This window comes from Mobula birostris, chromosome 24 (genome assembly GCF_030028105.1).
Source record: "Mobula birostris isolate sMobBir1 chromosome 24, sMobBir1.hap1, whole genome shotgun sequence".
Classification (NCBI taxonomy): domain Eukaryota; kingdom Metazoa; phylum Chordata; class Chondrichthyes; order Myliobatiformes; family Myliobatidae; genus Mobula; species Mobula birostris.
Genome location: NC_092393.1, coordinates 17,778,066 through 17,800,663, shown reverse-complemented (window position 1 = coordinate 17,800,663; position 22,598 = coordinate 17,778,066). Strand labels below are relative to the sequence as shown.

Below are 22,598 nucleotides of genomic sequence, written 5' to 3'. Positions count from 1 at the left end.
CCTACCGGAGCAACAGGTCAATGACAGATGCCATCTCGCTGGCCCTACGTTCCTCCTTAGAACACCTGGAGAATAAAGACGCATACGTAAGGCTCCTTTTCATTGACTATAGCTCTAGCTTTAATACCATCATTCCAAATAAACTGATTCGTAAGCTCCGGATCCTGGGCCTTAGCACTCAAATCTGCAGCTGAATCTTCAACTTCCTCACAGACAGGACCCAGGCTGTAAAAATAGGGGACAAGCTCTCCTCTACAATCACTCTGAGCATCAGTGCCCCACAAGGCTGTGTACTCAGCCCCCTGCTGTACTCACTGTACACCCATGATTGTACAAGTTTCCATCAAACTCAATATATAAGTTTGCTGATGACACAACAATTGTAGGCTGTATCTCGGGTAATGATGAGTTTGAGTACAGAGAGGAAACTGAGAACCTGGTGGCATAGTGCGAAGACAATAACCTATCCCTCAACGTCAGCGAGATGAAGGAATTGGTTGTTGACTTCAGAAGGAGTAGCGGACCGCACGACCCAATTTACATCGGTGGTGTGCAAGTGGAACAGGTCAAATGCTTTAAGTTCCTCTGGGTCAATATCACAAATGACCTGACTTGGTCCAACCAAGCAGAGTCCACTGCCAAGAAGGCCCACCAGCGCCTTTACTTCCTGAGAAAACTAAAGAAATTTTGCCTGTCCCCTAAAACCCTCACTAATTTTTATATATGCACCGTGGAAAGCATTCTTCTAGGGTGCATCACAACCTGGTATGGAAGTTGTCCTGTCCAAGACCGAAAGAAGCTGCAGAAGATCGTAAGCATGGCCCAACACATCACACAAACCAATCTTCCATCCTTGGATTCACTTTACACCACACGCTGTTGGAGCAGTGCTGCCAGGATAACCAAGGACACGACCCACCCAGCCAACACACTTTTCGTCCCTCTTCCCTCTGGGAGAAGGCTCAGGAGCTTGAAGACTCCTATGGTCAGATTTGGGAACAGCTTCTTTCCAACTGTGATAAGACTGCTGAACGGATCCTGACCCGGATCTGGGCTGTACCCTCCAAATATCCAGACCTGCCTCGCGATTTTTTTTGCACTACCTTACTTTCCATTTTTCTATTTTCTATTTTATGATTTATAATTTAACTTTTTAATATTTACTAATCTTTACTACTTTTACTATTTTAAATATTTAATATTTGTAATCCAGGGAGTGAGAAGCGCAGAATCAAATATCACTCTGATGATTGTACGTTCTGCTATCAATTGTTTGGCGACAATAAAGTATAAAGTATGAAGTATAACACGAGGAATTCTGCAGATGCTGGAAATTCAAACAACACACATCAAAGTTGCTGGTGAATGCAGCAGGCCAGGCAGCATCTTCACGAAGTGGTACAGTTGATGTTTCGGGCCGAGACCCTTCGTCAGGGCTAACTGAAAGAAGAGCTAGTAAGACATTTGAAGTTGGAGGGGGAGGGGGGAGATCTAAAATGATAGGAGAAGACAGGAGGGGGAAGGATGGAGCCAAGAGCTGGATAGTTGATTGACAAAAGGGATATGAGAGGATTATGGGACAGGAGGCCTAGGGAGAAAGAAAAGGGGGAGCGGGGAAAAACCCAGAGGATGGGCAAAGGGTATAGTGAGAGGGACAGAGGGAGAAAAAGGAGAGAGAGAAAAAGTATGTGTGTATGTAAATAAATAATGGATGGGGTATGAGGGGGAGGTGGGACATTAGCGGAAGTTTGAGAAGTCAATGTTCATGTCATCAAGTTGGAGACTACCCAGACGGAATATAAGGTGTTGTTCCTCCAACCTGAGTGTGGCTTCATCTTTACAGTCGAGGAGACCATGGATAGACATATCAGAATGGGAATGGGATGTGGAGTTAAAATGTGTGGCCACTGGGAGATCCTGCTTTCGCTGGCAGACAGAGCACAGATGTTCAATGAAACGATCTCCCAGTCTGCGTTGGGTCTCGCCAATATATAGAAGGCCACATTGGGAGCACCGGACTGTCATGGTCCGGTCCGTGAAGTCCGTATTCCGGTTCATGGTCTGGTCTATCGACCCTTGCTCCAGGTTTTCCTGTCTACCCTGTTTCTGTTCTTGTTGAGCTCTAATTGAGGCAGCTGATGCTCGTTGGGGCTGGCTGCATAAATACCTTCAGAGACCAGGGTGTGGCTGTTGGATTGTTCTTGTCCTTACTCCTTGTATCCCTTCCTCTGCCTTCTGTTCCCTCGCCTGAAACCCTGCCTTGTCTTGCCGGTAACTCTCACCTCGCCTGAAGTTCTCGTCTTGCCTTGCTTTGCCAGAACCCTTGCCTTGTCTTGCCAGTAACTCTCGCCTCACCTGAAGTTCTTACCTCGCCTTGCATTGCCTGAAGCCTTGCCTTGTCTTGCTGGTAGCTCTCACCTCGTCTCGCCTGCAGTCTTGTCCTGGAGCCACCCTGTACCTAGCTCCCTTCCTGTCCCTTGCCTCCACCCAGGTAAGCCAGGCCGTCTTGCCGTTACCTGCGGTTGGTTCTGTCCCTTCCTGTTCATTGCCTCCGTCGGGTAAGCCAGGCCGTATTGCCGTTTCCTATGGTTGGTTCTGTCCCTTCCTGTCCCTTGCTTCCATTGGGTAAGGCAGGCCATATTGCCATTACCTACGGTTGGTTCTGTCCCTTCCTAACCCTTGCCTCCATAGGGTAAGCCAGGCCCTCTTGCCGTTACCTGCGGTTGGTTCTGTCCCTTGTCTCTGTTGGGTGGTGATCCACGCCCTGCTCAGGAGGAGCCTCTCGCCTCTGGCCTCTAGCCTCAAGCCTGAAGACTCCAGTCTCCTGCCAAGCCTCAAGCCTGAAGACTCCAGCCTCCTGCCTAGCCTCAAGCCTGAAGACTCCAGCCTTCTGCCTTCTGCCTCGCCTCGCCTCAAGTCTCTGGCCTCTAGCCGCAAGCCTCAAAGTCTCCAGCCTCCTGCCTCCTGCCAAGCCTTGGCTCAAGTCTCTAGCCTCAAGCCTGAAGACTCCAGTCTCTTGCCAAGCCTCGCCTCAAGCCTCTAGTCTCTAGCCTCAAGCCTGAAGACTCCAGCCTCGTCCTGCCTGCCAGCCAAGCCTCGTCCTTGCCTAGTTCTGGGGTCGGAGCCAGAGGCAAGACCCAGGTACTGGGTCCTTGTCCAGTCTCTGGCTCGGAGTCCAAGCCCGGGCTCCTAGCTCTCTTGTCTATTCCTGTTCCGGGTTCCCGGTTTTCGTATCCATGTCCTTGCCCTCACCCTGTATCCTAGTCCTGTCCCTAGTACTTCAGTGTCTGTGTCTTGCACTTGGGTCCACTCCTAGCCACCTCCTTATGACACGGACGCAGTATATCGCCTCAGTCGATTCACAGGTGAAGTGTCGCCTCACTTGGAAGGCCAGTCTGGGGCCCTGAATGGTGGTAAGGGAGGAAGTGTAAGGGCATGTGTAGCACTTGTTCCGCTTACAAGGATAAGTGCCAGGAGGGAGATTGGTGGGGAGGGATGGGGGGGACAAATGGACAAGGGTGTCACGTATGGAGTGATCCCTGCAGAAAGCAGGGGTGGGGGGGAGAGGGAAAGATGTGCTTAGTGGTGGGATCCTGTTGGAGGTGGCGGAAGTTACGGACAATAATATGTTGGATCCGGAGGCTGGTGGGGTGGTAGGTGAGGACAAGGGGAACCCTGTTCCTAGTGGGGTGGCAGGAAGATGGAGTGAGTGCAGATGTGTGTGAAATGGGGGAGATGAGTTTGAGAACAGAGTTGATAGTGGAGGAAGGGAATCCCCTTTCTGTAAAAAAGGAGGACATCTTCCTCGTCCTGGAATGAAAAGCCTCATCTTGAGAGCAGATGAGGCGGAGATGGAGGAATTGTGAGAAAGGGATGGCATTTTTGCAAGAGACTGGGTGAGAAGAGGAATATTCCAGGTAGCTGTGAGAGTCAGTAGGCTTATAGTAGACATCAGTAGATAAGCTGTCTCCAGAAATAGAGACAGAAAGATCTAGAAAGGGGAGGGAAGTGTCGGAAATGGACCAGGTAAACATGAGGGCAGGGTGAAAGTTGGAGGCAAAGTTAATGAAGTCAACAAGCTCAGCATGCATGCGGGAAGCAGGGCCAATGCAGTCATCGATGTAGCGAAGGAAAAGTGGGGGACAGAATACCGGAATAGGTTTGGAACATAGATTGTTCCACAAAGCCAACAAAAAGGCAGGCATAGCTAGGACCCATATGGGTGCCCATAACTACACCTTTAGTTTGGAGGAAGTGGGAGGAGCCAAAGGAGAAATTATTAAGAGTAAGGACTAATTCCGCTAGACAGGGCAGAGTGGTGGTAGAGGGGAACTGGTTAGGTCTGGAATCCAAAAAGAAGCGGAGAGCTTTGAGACCTTCCTGATGGGGGATGGAAGTATATAGGGACTGGACATCCATGGTGAAAATAAAGCGGTGGTGGCCAGGGAACTTAATATCATCGAAAAGTTTAAGAGCATGAGAAGTGTCACGAACATAAGTGGGAAGGGATTGAACAAGGGGGGATAAAACCGTGTCGAGGTATGCAGAAATGAGTTCAGTGGGGCAGGAGCAAGCTGAGACAATAGGTCTGCCAGGACAGGCAGGTTTGTGGATCTTGGGTAGGAGGTAGAAACAGGAAGTACGGGGTGTGGAAACTATAACATTGGTAGCAGTGGATGGGAGATCCACTGAGCGGATAAAGTCAGTGATGGTGTGGGAGACAATGGCCTGGTGCTCCTTAGTGGGGTCACGATTGAGGGGTAAGTAAGAGGAGGTATCCGCGAGTTGTCGCTGTGCCTCGGCAAGGTAGAGGTCAGTACGCCAGACTACAACAGCACCCCCCTTATCGGCGGGTTTAATAGTAAGGTTAGGATTAGTGCGGAGTGGAGAGCAGAGCGTTCCGAAGGAGTGAAGTTTGAGTGGGAACAAGGTGCGGTGAAGTCGAGACGGTTGATGTCCCGTTGGCAGTTAGCGATAAAGAGATCCAGAGCAGGCAGAAGACCGGAGCGGGGTGTCCATGAAGAGGAGGAGGGTTGAAGACGGGAGAAAGGGTCATCGATAGGGGTGGAAGAGTCCTTGCCAAAGAAGTAGGCTCGGAGACGGAGTCAGCGAAAGAAGAGTTCCGCGTCATGGCGAACGCGGAACTTGCTGAGGTGTGGGCGAAGAGGGACAAAGGTGAGGCCCTTACTGAGGACAGAGCGTTCTGCCTCAGAGAGTTGAAGGTCAGAGGGGATGGTAAAGACCCGGCACGGATGAGAGCTGGGATCAGAGGCGGGGGAGGGGGGAGGCTGGGGGTGTCAGTGGAGAGGGGAGGGTTGGGGTGCGAGGAAGATGGAGCCTCTGAGGGCCCAGGAGCTAACAGTGGGATCTGAGGGAGACGGGGTTGCAGAGTGGTGGGGGAAGTGGAGACGGGAGTCACAATAGTGGCATATAAAGACCCGGCCTGGAGTTCAAGGCTGGAGTCGCAGCTGGTGGTTGCGTAATTGCTTTGAAGGTGTCCATGGTCATTGCTGGAGTCCAGGTTTTGAATATGCCCTGAGGTGTTGGAGCCGGCGAGATCAATGGCAGGTCCGCAATCTGAAGTTCATGCCTGCTAACGTCAGGGTCAGCAGGCTCTGGCGTCTGCAGATGTAAGATCTTGCGATCTTTGCCTAACATGACTAAGTCAAAAAAAACAGTGATTGCAGGCAGGCATACGAGCTCTTCTTTCAGTTAGTCCTGATGAAGGGTCTTGGCCCGAAACGTCAACCATACCTCTTCCTAGAGATGCTGCCTGGCCTGTTGCATTCACCAGCGACTTTGAAGTATAAGAATAAAGTATGTACTCTTTGCCATGGTGACAGTGGCTACTCCCACAGGTGTAAAGCTGCCTGTTGGGTGCATTTTGAACTTCTAGGCATCCTGGACAGCTTTTGGCCAAACCTTCAGTCTGTTTATCTATTTCTGGCCACTGCACATAACTCTCGGTGAGACCACTCATCTTGATTGTACACAGGTATCCTTCATGCAGATTTTCTAACACTCTGGTGTGCAGTTTAGAGGGAATCAAAACACGAGATCCACAGATCAGCATTCTTTGACATACCGACAGTTGGAAACTCTGGAAACTTAGGGTTATCATGAGCTGGCCATCCTTTTGTGGTGATTTCATAGACTTTTGAAAATGTTAGGATGTGTTTCAGAATTTGTTACTGGCAACAGGTCCACTGATGTGGTGGGAAGACCTCTGCTGGGTCACAGTATGAAGAATTTTCTTCTTCAGTTGCCAGTAGTGGAAGATGACACAAGCCATCAGCGTTGCTGTATTGTTTGGTATCTTTGAACTCTATGTCATAAGAGTGGGCTCCTAGAAATAGTGCCCAAAATTGTAACTGTTGATACCTCAATCTCTATTTGCAGACACCCTTCTCAAACACCTTCTCATTAGCATTAAGCAGCTGTGCCAGTCTCTGGTTAGTGCTACTGTTTGGGTTGTCATTGCCTGTTGATGTCACATTGAGGTCTTTGATTGAGTCCTAGTCTAGTTAGAATCTTCTCAACCATTCACTTCCAAAAAGTGCTGGCCCTCTACTTTTCAATATATAAAGCCCTAACTGCTGTGTTTGGCCTCCATGTGTGACCTTCACTTTCAGTTCACCTTTGGAAGACACTTTTTCCCTGTATAGCTCTTTAACATCACTGAGGTCTTCTCTTGTTGTATCGTAGAAAACAGACTGTTGTGGTCAGCCTCTGGACATATGGACAAAGCTGACACTGTATCCAGCTCCATTTTCAGTTTTACACCGGACACATCTAGTGTGATCCAGTTGATTCTTTGCTCTGTTTCAGTAATTCTATGCAATTCTAGGCAAGATACTTCACCTTTGCCAGACTCTGCGTTGTCTGATTCTGCTTTACATTCAGTAACTTTATGCACTTCTTAGTTTTGTGTTTGAGACTTTTCACTTGGTTGTGCTTTTTGTCTGCCTTGCACATAACCTTCTATATATGACTTTGTCTGTGACATTATCTGCAGAGTTTTTCTTTGAACCAAAGGTCTTTTGCATCATGCGAGGATTTGCTACATCAGCAAAATATTTGGCTTTTTGCACCATTCAAGGACATTTTGTGCATTTCACATTCTAACCTCCTTTTCCGTAGTTCTGCTGCATCCTTTGCTGCAGACTCTAACAATATTGCAATGGTCAATGCCCATTCTAAGGTTCATGAATGAAACGAATATCTAATGAGGATGTCATGAACACAGCAATCACAAAAAGAGAAATAATGTATGAGATCATGAAAAGGCAATGTGACTTCATTGGACATGTGATTAGGAAAGAGGAGGTAGAATGTACGGTAATTATTGGAAAGATTGAAGGGAAGAAAGCAAGAGGAAGGCAAAGACAAATGGTGATGGAGACAGCAGCCAGAGAACTGGAAATGAATACCAATGAATTGATCCACTTGACCCGAAACTGGAGTGTGTGGGCCATGGCAGTCAAAGTTCAAACTGGGCATGGCACCTGATGATGATGATGATGATGATGACAGAATTATACTGGTGTGACAAAACCAGTTAATGGACCCTTGCATTGATTAAATTAGATTCTCTTTCCTAATCACCTTATTTTGATAAACACTGAATCAAGTGATGGTTCATGTTCTTTTGCGGCATTTTCCTCCTGATATTAAATTATTCACTCCCAGCAAAACTCCATCCAAGCTTTACAAAATAATATTACTACACAAGTATGAGCTGAAGCAGGTCCTTTTAACTTATAATATGTTTCTATCTCTTTTGGGAAATCCAATGATACAGTTACAATGATTTCAGGATTACTGGTTTACGCAAAACTGGCTAAACGATGACAATATGGATTTATTGAATTCAAAAATTTAGTTAAGTAGCAATTTTTTAACAGAGTTATAAAATATCAGGAGAAACTTTTTTATCCCAGCTTTTCCATCTGTAACTTGGCAACGGATGAAAATCTCTATGCATTACAGATGTTAAATTCTGACATGTTTAGTGCGTGATGGTAATAAATCTGCTAGGTTTTGATAGTCCCTGAAGATGTTCTAAGCACTTTCTTCTCCCTCCTGAGTACTGAGTAAAACTAGTTTAAACAATGTGAAACATGCATCATATAAGTGAGGAGTTGGACATCTGTAATACTTCTCCATTCTAAATAACCAAGTAAGAGCAAGAGCCAGTAAAATGAGATGATCATAGTGAGTAGAATGGATTTATTGAAATGAACAAAGGTTCCTACCATTCGTGCATGATCAAGGCTTCCAGAGTCAACGAGGCAAGATCCAAGTTTCATATGAATGCCCTGATGCCCTGTGGTATTTGTACTGATGAAATGATAAATATATCTTTCAATCTGCTCCATAACATAGCATATTTGGGACATAGGTCTTTAGCAAAAGCAAACACTCTTGATGTTGCTTTGCCAGCCTGACATCAAACCATTTCAAATCAAACAACAGCAGACTGCTTCATTCTTTATCATGTTATCTTTGTTTTCATGGAACTGAGAGCTGATGCTTGCCTTTGTGTTATCTGCTAGGCAAGGTATAAAGTAAGAAGAGCAGAATGATGAAAGAGATTCATAACACAAACACTGCCGTAGGTGAATTCATTGAGGATATTTACTTCTTTGAAAGATTAATGAAAATGTTATTTGTTGGGGTAAGGAAGGAAATTAAACTCATTAATTCTCTGTGTGACTTATAGTTCTGGAGATTGATTTTTCAACATGATAGTGAATGTGTTCCAGTCAGAAATCTATAATATTTATGATTTTGATTCATTTCAGCTCTATCAAGGTAGCTCAATAATAAGACATCATTTAAGAAATCTATTTTGTTCATAATGTTCACTATTATTCACAAATTTCTACAGATGCACCATGGAGAGAATTCTAACTGGCTGCATCACTGTCTGGTATGGGAGGAGAAGGGGTGGGTGGCTACTGCATAGGGCTGAAGTAAGCTGCAGAGAGTTGTAAAATTAGTCAGCTCCATCATAGGTACTAGCCTCCGTAGTATCCAGATCATCTTCAAGGATCACTGTCTCAAAAAGACGGTGTCTATCATTAAGGACCTCCACCACCAGGACAAGCCCTATTCTCATTGATACCATTAGGATGGAGGCACAGGCACAATGATTCAGGAACAGCTTCTTCTCTTCTGCCATCAGATTTCTGAATGGATATTGAACCCATGAACATTAACTCACTACTTCTTTTTAATTTCCTACTTTTTGCACTACTTACTTAATTTAACTATTATATATATTTACTGTAATTCAGTTTTCTTTTTCTCTCTATTATCCTGTATTGCATTGTAGTGCTGTCGCAAAGCTAACAAGTTTCACAACATATGCCAGTGATGTTAAACCTGATTCTGATGATTTTTTTTTGCTTAATTTGATTCATTTTGTTCTAGCAATGCCTCTCTGAGCACCCCTGTTTTGTTCTATGAAGATCCAATTATGCCAAATTCCTCCTCCAATCCAATCCTGATCTCATGTATGCCCCTTGCTTTGACTGTCGCATTATTGGTAACTATGTTCATCCCTCTTCTTCTTCAAGAAACTCCAGGAGATCTACCACCATATTAACCAGGATAGATTATGATCAATTATTGTGAAACTGTGCGTCAAATTGTGGCTTATAATACTTAAGTAAAGGTTTTGGAATGATTTACCATGTTAAAGACACTCTTTAAATAGAAATCAATACAATTTTTCTGTAATACCTGTAGTCAAATACAACCTTAATGTCATTTACTATTTACTTGATAAATGCAAATTTCAGAAAGAGTCATCTACATAAACATAGTAGCCACAAAGGTTGGGTATCTGGTGATAAGCCATTCACCTCCTGGTACTGCAAAACCCTTCCACCATCTTCAATTCATATTTCTGGAATGTAGTGGAATACTCTCCTTGCCTAGCTAAGTGAAGTTCGGAAAGAAAATTACCACATCACCCAGGACAAGGTCAGCCACTGAAATAATATTCCCTCTACCCTTGATAGACCATTGCTGTACAACACCATCTACAAAATGCACAGCAGTTACTCAACTAGAATCCTTCACAATGTACCTGCTGAACCCAATAATGTCTATACCAACAAAGAAAATATGTCATGGTGTCCCGGACTTTACAAAAACAGTTGTAGATGAGTGTGTCCCTACAATATCAGTCAGTGTCAACCCCAACCAAAAGCCCTGGAAGAACAATGAGATCTACACCATCTTCTGAGGGCCAGATCAATGGTGCTCAGGTCTGCTGAACAGGTAAGATACAAGAGGACCAGGTATGACCTCCGTAAAGCCATCTCACCAAACTTGAAACACTGAAGGGTGTTCAACAGCTGATGCAGGGTTTGAATGCTCTCATCTCCTACAAAGTGAAATCAAGCGACATGGCAACACAAGATTTTGCTCCCAGATGAGTTTGAAGATTTGTATGCTCACTTTAACAATCAGAGCATGGAGGTATCTTCACGAACTACCACAGGCCCCAATGACCCTGTGATTTACGTCTCTGAGGCCAACGTGAAAGCATCCTTTAGTGAAAAGCATTTGGCCCAGATGGTGTATCTGGCCGAGTATTAAAGATCTGTGCTGATCAATTGGCTGGAGTGTTCACTGAGATCTTTAACCTCCTGCTTTAACAGGCTTAGGTACCCATCTACTTCAAGCAGGCTTTAATTATACCAGTGCCTAAGAAGAACGTGGTAACTTGCCTCAATGACTATTGTCTAGTAGCACTTACATCCACTGTAATAAAGTGCTTTGAAAGGCTGGTGATGAAACATGTCAACCCCAGTATGAGAAATGAATTGGATCCACTCCAGTTTGCCTACCATCACAAAAGGTCCACAACAGATGCCATTTCATTAGCTCTTCACTCAACCCTGAAACATCCGGACAGGGAAGATGCATTGAACAGGATGCCCATCATTGACTACAGTTTGGCATTCAATACTATCATCCCCACAAAGCTAATCAATAAGCTTCAAGAGCTAGGCCTCAGTAGCTTGGTGCAAATGGATCCTCGACTTCTTCAGTTGCAGACCCAGTCAGATTGGATTGGCAGCAACATTTCCTCCACAATCTCCATCAGATTGGCTGTGTGCTTAGCCCCCTACTCTACTCACTTTATACTTATGACTTTGAGGCAAAGCACAGATCCAATGCCGTATTTTAGTTTGCTGATGACATGACTGTTGTTGGATGAATCAAAGGTGGTGATAAATCAGCATATAGGAGGGAGACTGAAAATCTGGCTGAGTGGTGTAATAACAACAACTTCTCACTCAATGTCAGAAAGACCAAATATTTTATGGTTGACTACAGGAGGAGGAAACCGGTGGTCCATGAGCCAACCCTCATCAGAGGATCAGTGGCAGAGAGGGTCAATAATTTTAAATTCCTCTGTGTTATTATTTTGGAAGACCTGTCCTGGGTTCAGCACATATGTGCCTCCACAAAGAAAACATGGCAGCACCTCTACTTTTTTATAAGTTTGTGAAGCTTCAAGAGGACTTCTAAAACTTTGATAAACTTCAATAGATGTGTGGTGGAGAGTATATTAACTGGTTGCACCATGACCTGGTATGGAAACACTAATGCCCTTGAACAGAAAAACCTACAAAAAGTAATGGATATAGCCCAGTCCATCATGGGTAAAGCCCTCCCCAACACTGAGTACATCTACTGTACATGCAACGCCATTGTAAGAAAGCTGCATCCATGATCAAGGACCCCAACCATCCAGGCCATGCTCTCGTCTTACTGCTGCCATCAGGAGGGAGGTACTGAAGCCTCAGGACTCACACCACCAAGTTCAGGAACAGTTATTACCCCTGAATCATCAGCTTTTGAACCAAAAGGAATAACTTCACACACCCTCACTCAGCTCATCTCTAAACTATTCTCACAACTTGTGGACTCACTTTCAAGGACTGTTCATCATATGTTCTTGATATTTATTTGTCATTACTATTTTATTTTTTCTGTTTTAGTATTTGCACAGATTGTTGCTTGGTGCTTGTCCATCTGTTCTTTCATTGATTCTATTGAATTTCTTTGTATTTACTGTGGATGCCCTAAAGAAAATGAACCTCAGATCTGCACATGGTGATGTGTATGTGCTTTGATAATAAATTTGAACTTTGAACTTTGAGATAAGGGTAGTTAGAACAAGGGAACACCGCTATCTGCAGACTCACTCTAATCACGCACTCCCAACTTGGAAATATATCACCGTTCCTCCTTCATCCTGGATCTACATGCTGAACGCTGTACCCTACATCACTTCAGGCAAACTGTCATCAGAAAAGCAAAGGCAGTCTGAGAAAGTTCCATGTCTTCAATAAATGCTGGCCTTGCCAATGACACCTATATAATTCATCAAACCTGACTTGTTATGAATTATGTAAGAAGACATATACACTTAATCAGAAATTTATCTGGTACTTTTAATCCAGTCAGACAGGCATCCACTTGTGACATTGATTTAAATCAGCTATAAAATAGCTTTGGTCAACCTCTGAGTTACTTACCCTTGACATTCATCACACCTGCCAACTTCTCCAAATGCTCAGGCCTGAATATTTTGCTGATGCATAAAATATGACAAAGCTTTTTATTCTGGGAAGGCAGCAGAGGTGGATATTACACTTTATTCTGGACATGAGAAGCTTCAGCACGAAGAAGACTGTTGCTTTCACAGTTGAAACTTTGAATGGAAGTGCAAATGGTTCTAAATGGGGCTCCACCTCTATCTTTGTACTTGCAAAGTCCAGCACCATGGATTGTGCCCTATGGCCACTAATATGTGAACATTAATTCCCATCAGCAACACACGCAAAATGCTGGAGGAACTCAGCAGGCCATGCAGCATCTATGGAAGAGAGTAAACAGTAGACGTTTTGGGCCGAGACCCTTCATCAGTCCTGATGAAGAGTCTCTGCCTGAAACATTGACTGTTTGCTCTTTTCCATAGATGCTGCCTGACCTGCTGGGTTCCTCCAGCATTTTGGATGAGTTGCTTTGGATTTCCTGCATCTTCACATTTTCTCATGTTTTTGTTTAATTCCCATCAGTCTGATCCCCAGTAACCATTGTCTCTATTATCACTGGATGAAGTTTTTACTCTGTGAAGACCTTATGGTAGCTGTGCAATGGCTAACTCGCCTTAAAGGAAACCCCACACAGGCAACTTCCTCTCCCCAGTGTGAATCTCAGAATTTATAATGTCCAGATTCCCATGGGCAATCTGAACAGCCACAAAGCTGAACATTGCTCCAATCTCAGACATTCTGGTACCAACATCAGTTTTAACTCTGACTCTGATCTCGATCCTAACCCAGACTTCTAAACACAGCCTTTCTCCAGTGTTGAAAACCTACTTACACACAATCCAACATGCTAGACCACGCATGAGGAGGACACAGAGGTCCAGTATAAATGACAAAGGCAGAACATTGCCTCACAAGTCACCGCTCACTTGTCTGACAGTCCCCACCCACCCCATATGTGTAAGTAAAAGACTGCAGTTCCTACATTGACTTCATTAGTCATCTCTGAATGTAGGAAGCTGCAGTGGAAGGTAGTAGGTCATCTTCAGTCTCAAGCGACTGACCAAGAGAAAGCAAGAATGATAGCAATTGACCCAGTCCAGAAAAGAGCTCCAGTTGCCATGGTTATTAAAGGGCTAGATAAATGGATGTTATAATTGGCTGTAAAACATTAATCAGACAGCCCTAAAACCAGAGGGAGAGAGATAGGAACCATGCTACCTGAAGTAATTACAATCCAAATAAGGCTCGGTGTAACTTATAAACAGTCCTCAATCAAAGCTTAAAAAAAACTTAAGGGTTAAGTTAATTACTTAAGCATCATCTTGAGTGGATTGCAAATGAAACTATGTCAGCTCATTACAATTCATGCAATTGCTAACTGGGATGATAAGTACTTTTAGACAGATTTCTCCTGCACTGATTATTATAATAAATGTCTTAGAATTTCACCTAGCAGAAATACTGTGAATTAAACCCTCGTGCTTGGCTGAAAACAACCCTTGCTTTAGAATCCTGTTACAGACCAGTGTTACGTACCCCGTAACTGGGTTGCCAAACCAGCAGAAATGGATCACTCAGTTGGAGTCTGGATTACTAGAACTAAGAAAGTTTTATGAAAGAAACAAGCAACACAGTACTCTAATCAAAAGGATAATAAATGCAACAGTTCAGTAATGATAAACATACATGTGCACAGAATTAAGATAACAGGATCAATCAAGCCCTATCGTTGTCTAGGGGTAAATGACCAGTTTCAAAGTGACGCAAAGTTCAGTTCAATTTAGTTCAGTTCAGTTCGCAGTAATCGCTGCCGTGGCGATGGACAGTGGGGGGAAGGAGAGAGACAGCAAAACGAATGAATATTCAAGGCTTCCACACAGACCTTCGCAGTCAGCTTTCGGGCGAGTCCTTTGTGATGTCATCTGAGGTCACCGACCGTGACCCCTCCGTTTCCAGATACGATCATTTCCCTGCAGTGAACCTGGCACCCAGGCAAGGGTGGACACACACCAGGTTCCCGCCGATCGTGCCTTTCCACCCTGTGCGTCTATGGCCCGGTCCCGCAGCCGGCCTTCCAAAACTTCCCACCGACTTGTGAGAGACGCACCGCCTCCAGGGTCTTGTTACCTCGGGGTGTCATGTGTGTCCTGCCTTAGCGAACCTGTCCCTTTTTACCCCCCTGCTGGGGTATCGCCTGTCCATCACTTCAAACAGTTCAGGGCTCAAAGGGGGAGCCGATCTTGACAGCTCTCCTTCCCCTTCATTACACATCTCCAAATGCTGCTCCATTGTTTTCCTTATCTCTCTCTCTCCTGAAGACAGGTGGCAGACCAACTGCTGATCCCACTGGTGCCAGCACAGGACAGCTACATCTTAATCTATGTGTATTCTTGTCACACCAGTTATTGTGATCCTTTTGGAACATCAGGGCAGATATCTTCATGAATTCACTGACAATACAACATATGTGAGTTGACAGAAAATAATAAGCTCCATTGCTCGAAAGTCAGTTAAAAAGGTGCAGCTGCTGAATTGATAAGAAAAAAAACACATCTGGATGGAGTACTGCTCAAAAAGAAAGGCCATGTTTTTGTTAAAGTGGGAACACAGTCACCACAAAGTAATAGATATTATCACTTGGAAGGACTGTGTAGGGTCCTGAATGGTAGTGAGGGAGGAGTTGTAAGGGCAGGTGTAGCACTTGTTCCACTGGCAAGGATCAGTGTCAGGAGGGAGGTCAGTGGGGCGGGATGAATGGACAAGGGAGTTGTGTAGGGAGTGATCCCTGCGAAAGGCTGAAAGTAGGGTGAGGAGGAAGATGTGCTTGCTGGTGGGATCCCATTGGAGGTGGCGGAAGTTTTGGAGAATTATGTGTTCTCTTGTTTTTCACATAGTTAATTAAAAGAACTAGTTGCTGTAGTGGTAATCATAAAAGAACCAAACTGTTGAAACATGTCTTTTATTTTGTTAATGTCTGAGAGGAAGGATATTTGTCAGCTTTACCCACACTGTCCTATCCTGCTTTATCTATGACCCTGGACAGAAAGTGACTTTTAAATACATCTTCAATTTTGTGTGGGTCAAAAATATTAGAACGCTTGCTTGAACTACTGTAATCCTTTTTGTGAAATTATTCCCACAGAGCTATTGAGTAGAGAATTCTAAGGTATGGGCCCAGTAACAATGAAGTACTAGTGTTATATATTCATGTCAGAGTTTTATGCAGCTTTGAGGGAATATGCACTAACTGGTGTTCCCATGCACTTGCTGTCCTTGTCCTCAGTGGTGCCGCTGGAGTATGCAGTGCGAGTAATTGCTGGGAAGTTTATAGATGATACACACTGGTGCTGGGTGAGCGATGGAGTATCAATCAATCTGCTTTGTCCTCAGTGCTTTTGAACTTCTTACAAGCTGCTAGCACTGCACTCATACAGGCAAGTGGAACATGTTCTGTCGCGCTCCTGACTTGCATATTGAAGATGGTGGAAAGGAGGCGTTAAGAGGAGAGTTGCTTGCCTCAGAATATCCAGCTTCTGACCTGTTTTCTAGCCACAATGTTTATGTCTCTAGTTTCTTGAGTTTCTTGCCAATGATGACCCCAGGGTGTTCTGATGATGTGGAACTGGGGGACATTAATGTCACTGAGGGATAACTGGGTGAGTAGATTATTGGTGACAGAATGCAACATGGCAGCACTCTTGCAACCGTTCCCCTCACTTTGCTGATGACTGAGGGCTAGACTGATCGTGTTAATTAGCTAGATTGGGTTTTTCTGTTTTTTTTAAGAACCCGAACAATTTTCCATGCTTTGGGAAGATGCCAGTGTTGTGACTGTACTGGAATTTGCTTGGTAAGAGGTGAAGATAATTCTAGAACACCAGTTCTTTCATGCTATAATTCGGACATTGTCATGTTCCATTGCCTTTGCATCCAGTACTCTCAGTCTCTTCTTGACATCGTATGAAATGAAGGATATTAGTCAGAGCCTCTGTTGGTGGAGATCTCTGGAGGAAGGAGGTATGGATTGTTTATTTGATACTCCTGCTGAACATGGTTACAAATGCTTTATTTTTTTTTCTTTTCACTCACATGCTAGGCCTCACCATTTTTGGGGATGGAGAACGATGTTGGACCCTCCTAAATCGATCAACTATTTAATCGCATCTGCTCATGACCAGATGTGGTAGAACCTTGATAGGCCATAAACTTCAGATAGAAAGTTCTATTTCTATGAATAGTTGCGCAAAATGCGTGTTTATCCCCAGGCAAAGTGAGTGACTACAAGTGCGCACACACATACACACACCAGACACACACACACACGCACACAAAATTGAGAACATTTAATCCAACAATCAAACTAAACATGCGTAGAGGCAGGTGTAATTACAATGTTTAAAAGACATTTAGACAGGTACATGGATAGAAAAGGAGGGGAGTGATGTGGGGCAAATGTAGGCAACTGGTAATAGACAACCTGGTCAGCATAGATGAGTTGGGCTGAAGAGCCTGTACTCTAGGACCTCTGACTGTAAGTATAGTATGTTGGCTGACTTACAAATGGGAAATACACTCGGTAGCCACTTTATTAGGTACTTCCATAGCCTTCTGCAGCTGTGGCCCAGCCATTTCAAAGATTGGCATGTTCTGCATTCAGTGATGCTCTTCTGCACACCACTGTTATAACATGTGGTTATTTGAGTTACCATCATCTTCCTGTAAGCTTGACCTCTGACCCCTCTCATTAAGAAAGCATTTTTGCCCACGTGGCCAAGTGGTTAAGGCATTCGTCTAGTTATCTCAAGGTTGCTAGTTCGAGCCTCAGCTGTGGCAGCGTGTTTGTGTCCTTGAGCAAGGCACTTAATCACACATTGTTCTAGTCTGTGCAAGGAGTGGCGCCCCACACAGACTTCCAATCTGCACCTTGTAAGGCATGAAAATGCCCGACACAGGCCTCTCCCTCTCATGGTCTGAGTTGATGTTCCCCTCCACCCACCCCACCCCCCGCCCACAGAACTGCTGCTCACTGGATTTTTTTTTTGTTCTTCATACCATTCTCTATAAATTTTGGAGACTGTTGTGCATGAAAATCCCAGGAGATTAGCAGTTTCCAAGATACTCAAACCACGCTGTCTGGTACCAACAATCATTCCAACATCAAAGTAATTTGGATCTCATTTCATCCTCATTCTGATGTTTGGTCTGAACCCCTTGGCCATGTCTACATATTTTTATGCATTGAGTTGTTGCCAAATGATTGGCTGATTAGATATTTGCACTAACGAGCAGGTATACAGGTGTACCTATAAAAGTGGTTACAATACAGTCTGTTTGCATAAGAATGTAAATAAGCTGAATTCCAGGTATGCCTCTGTGTGGATTAAATTAAGAAAGTCAGTGGTAGATTTTGATTGCTTTAGTGCTACAAAGTAAACAGACTATGAACAAATATCCTTCCTGGTATCCTCTCTTTACTAAGGTGTGGTCAAATGTGACTGGTACATAGACAGTCTGTTGGGTTTGAGGAAGATTTTAATCCTTCAAGTTTTGTGATTTCTGAGATGGCTGATGAAGTCAATATGGATTGGGTAACAACTTATGATGAAGCATACTCATCAGATTTGGCTGCTTACAGAAACTTTCTTCACTGTTGTCTGCCACACAATGACATGCAAGCCATGATTTTCACCAAAGCATCCTCATAAAATCCAATCTCATAGTTGATCAAAGTCAAACAAAGCTACATCATTGCACGACATTTTCTTAGATCTTACTTCCAACAAGACTGCATTTCACTTCCATCAAGCATTCTGCTGTTGTGGAGTAAATCTACAGGGCCAATGGGAAACTGTTCAACCTTTGTTGTTTCCAGTCGAGAATCAAGGTCAGCCCGACCTAATATTCAAACTGCGATATGTATGAGTTCCAAGGCCACAATAACCTGTTGATTGTGAGGATGGATCTGTAACGATTTGCTGCTGTTGCACATGCTGTCCTTCATCAATAAAGGTCCAGAAGACCATGGAAAATGTGGACTACTTTGCATCACTCAATAGTAAAACTGAACAAAGACAGATTTCAGCAATAAAATTCACCATCGCCTTCAGTACACTGACCATGTGAGGAAAAAGATTGCTCGAAGATCCAGATCTCATACCCAGCACAAAACTCGTGCTTTAACACCTCATCCATCTGCTGTCCCAAAGGCCTCCTTCCTCTCCTGTGGAAAATCTGCATTCCCCACATTGGCCTTATCAATCACCCCAGAATTCATGGAACTGTGGAAACAAGCATTACTGATCCTACATATAGGCATCCGTTAGTCTCATGAGACCATGGATTTGTGCCTTGGAAGGTTTCCAGGGTGCAGGCCTGGGCAAGGTTGTATGGAAGACCAGCAGTTGCCCATGCTGCAAGTCTCCCCTCTCCACACCACCGATGTTGTCCAAGGGAAGGGTATTAGGACCCATACAGCTTGGCACCGGTGTCGTCGCAGAGCAATGTGTGATTAAGTGTCTTGCTCAAGGACACACACGCTGCCTCAGCCAAGGCACGAACTAGCGACCTTCAAATCACTAGACGAACGCCTTAAAATGTTTGGATTTGGATTGTCCACTTGGCCACGTGCCAACACTGATCCTAATGGGACATGTAAGAAGAAAATCCTGGATCTTCCGAATGTGAAGGTAGCTTGTTTCTTCCACAATGGCAGCATTATTGGCCCACCAAATTTTAAACTCTCACATTAATATCTCAGGTTCATACCCGTAATAGAGTCAATGATGAACAGGAAAAGTTAGACTCAGGTAGGATCAATAATCAATATAGGCCTCATTCTCCACATTTGCAGAGGTTCAAAATTTTCTTCAGTCTCTAAATTCTATATATTGTAAAACATCCATCTGTCTCTGAACAATTCCTGGCAAGCTTTAGGCTGACTCCAATTGAGTCATCCACACCTTCAGTTCATGGAACCATAAGGAGACAATTTAACCCGAGAGTCTGGATTCTGACCAGTTCCCGAACTAGGACTTGCACTCAATTTAATTCTACTTTCAAGTCCTCCAGCCAATCCATTGAATGAGTTTGCCACACTCATCATTTCATACCTCTTGTATGAATTGACTAAATTCCCATGATGCAAAGAATAATCCTATGATAGAGAAGGCCTGTGGAAACTATTAGCAGGAACCAGCAAACTGCAACAGTGGAAACTCCAAAAGGGCAAATGTACACATCCAGATTACAGTGAAGCGTAAGACCTTCCTTTATCTTATTTAACTCAAGCCCAAGAACTGTGAATATAGAGATTCCGTCCAAGAGAGTTAAGTATGAAGTTTCAAGCTCCAATAATCAAAGAATAATCCATTGGTTAGTTGTATGGTTAGCAAAAACTAGCTAAAATAGAAATAAATGCACTTAATCTGTTAAAGAAAATTAACAGCTGTATTCATTATTTTAACAGGTGAGAATACTTGCCTTTATTTTGTGCTTAGAATATAAGAGCTAATAGATTGAGGTACAACTTTTTGAAACATTGGGAAGGCAAAACATTGGGAGTTTAGTGTACATTTCTGGAGGTAATGTTATTGGAAAGATGTAACTGCACTGGAAAGGATGTGGAGGAGATTCACCAGGATGTTGCTTTGGATGGATTTTTTCCAGTAATGAGAAGACACTGGATAGTCTGGGCTTATTTTTCTCTTAGTTGAGCAGTCTGAGGGGGTGACCTGACTGAGGTTTACAAAATTCTGAAAAGCACAGATGAGGTAATTGTTATACATATCAGAGGCGTCTAAAACAAGAATGATCATCAGTTATATTACATGTACTGAATTAGTAGGTCCAATGGGCTCTGTGCTGTAAATTTTCTACAACCTGATGACATATAATTAAGTTGCCAATCAGCCAAGATCTCAGAGGAAGATGATGAGGTGCAAAGAAGGAAAAGGCTGACTCACGCCAGAAATCTGGCTGAGCATAAAATTTAAGGCCTGGCCTTGTTCAACCCAAACAGAATCCAAGTACTATCTCTTCATGCAACACACACAAAATGCTGAAGGAACTCAGCAGGCCAGGCAGCAACTATGGAAAAAAAAGTACAGTCGACATTTTGGGCTGAAACGTCACTGTCCTGCTGTAGGGTCTCGGCACAAAACATCGACTGTTTACTCTTTTCCATGGGTTCTGCATGGCCTGCTGCGTTTCTCCAGCATTTTGTGTGTGTTGCTTGGATTTCCGGCATCTGCAGATTTTCTCTTGTTTGTGATTGGAGTAATTTTTTTATTGTGATGACCCGAATAGATAGATAAGATGGTCAAACACAGTCTCTTTCTCAGGGAAGGGAAACTATAAATGACAGAGCATAGTTTTAAGATGAGAGGGGAAAGATTTAAAAGGGATCTGAGGGATGGGGAGGAGTGTGGTATGTACTGTATGTGGAATGAGCTGCCAAAGAAAGTGGTTGATGCAGATACAGTAACAACAGTTAAAAGGTGTGGATAGGAAGGAGTGTAGAGGGATATGGGCCAAATGCAGGCAAATGGGATGAGCTTAGTGGGAATGGGAAGAAAATTGAAGCACAGGAAACGTTACAAGGAAGAGTCACGTATTACAAAGGAAAGCAAAAGAATTTACCAACACTATAGAGTAAAAGAGGAAGCATGAAGAGATTTGGACAGAACAAAATGGGCTGAGAAACAGGGAAGTAAAGCATTATATGAAACATAAATTGAAGATGATCACTGTAATATCCTTTACCAAGATTTTCATTACAATAAGCTCTGGCATTGCTGCTATTTTCTTCTGTCTTCCTCAGGTTCAGGTGCAAGCAATCTCATGACAATCTAAAGTCTCAATTTCACAATTGATAACTGTCTTTTACTAACAGACATTTCTGGTATTTAATCAGTTATATATCAATGGATTCCATCTTGCAAGGTGATGAAATATCAACCTAAAAAAGAAAACATAGAAACATAGAAAACCTACAGCACAATACAGGCCCTTTGGTCCACAAAGCTGTGCTGAACATGTTCCTACCTTAGAACTACCTAGGCTTGCCCATAGCCCTCTATTTTCCTAAGCTCCATGTACCTATCCAGCGGTCTCGTAAAAGACCCTATAGTTCCTGCCTGCACCACTGCTGCCGGCAGCCCATTCCACGCACTCACCACTCTCTGCATAAAAAACTTACCCCTGACATCTCTTCTGAACCTACTTCCAAGCACCTTAAAACTATGCCCTCTTGTGCTAGTCACTTCAGCTCTGGGAAAAAGCCTCTGACTATCCACATGATCAATGCATCTCATTATCTTGTACACCTCTATCAGGTCACCTCCCATCCTCCGTCGCTCCAAGGAGAAAAGGCTGAGTTCACGCAATCCGTTTTCATAAGACATGCTCCCCAATCCAGACAACATCCCTGTAAATCTCCTCTGCACCCTTTCTATGGTTTCCACGTTCTTCCTGTAGTGCGGCAACCAGAATCGAGCACAGTACTCCAGGTGGGGTCTGACCAGGGTCCTATAGAGCTGCAACATTACCTCTCGGCTCTTAAACTCAATCCCACCGTTGATGCAAGCCAATGCACCATATGCCTTCTTAACCACAGAGTCACCCTACAGCTTGGAGTGTCCTATGGACTCAGACTCCAAGATCCCTCTGATCCTCCACACTGCCAAGAGTCTTATCATTATACTATATTCTGCCATCATATTTGACCTACCAAAATGAACCACCTCACATTTATCTGTGTTGAACTCCATCTGTCACTTCTCAGCCCAGTTTTGCATCCTATCAATGTCCCACTGTAACCTCTGACAGTCCTCCACACAACCCACAACACCCCCAACCTTTGTAACCCATCCCTCCACTTCCTCATCCAGGTCATCTATAAAAATCACGAAGAGTAGGGGTCGCAGAACAGAACCCTGAGGCACACCACTGGTCACCGACCTTCATGCTGAATATGACCCATCTACAACCACTCTTTGCCTTCTGTGGGCAAACCAG

At 44.0% G+C, this 22,598-nt stretch overlaps 1 protein-coding gene across 8 annotated transcripts in view; it reads right to left on the bottom strand.

The window, feature by feature from the left end:
* The window catches only part of pts (6-pyruvoyltetrahydropterin synthase), a 75,191-nt gene that overhangs the window by 15,996 nt on the left and 36,597 nt on the right, over window positions 1-22,598 (bottom strand). For 2 of the 8 annotated variants that reach the window (XM_072242343.1, XM_072242346.1), the window contains exon 8: window positions 14,079-16,588. The exons of 2 other annotated variants lie outside the window; for them this stretch is intronic. In XM_072242343.1, coding sequence (XP_072098444.1) covers window positions 16,493-16,588 — 96 coding nt within the window. In that variant the 3' untranslated portion in view covers window positions 14,079-16,492. Of the gene's footprint in view, window positions 1-14,078; window positions 16,589-20,032; window positions 21,541-22,598 lie in introns of those variants that run through there. 4 more of the 8 variants (XM_072242350.1, XM_072242355.1, XM_072242349.1 and 1 more) reach the window with 3 other exon arrangements.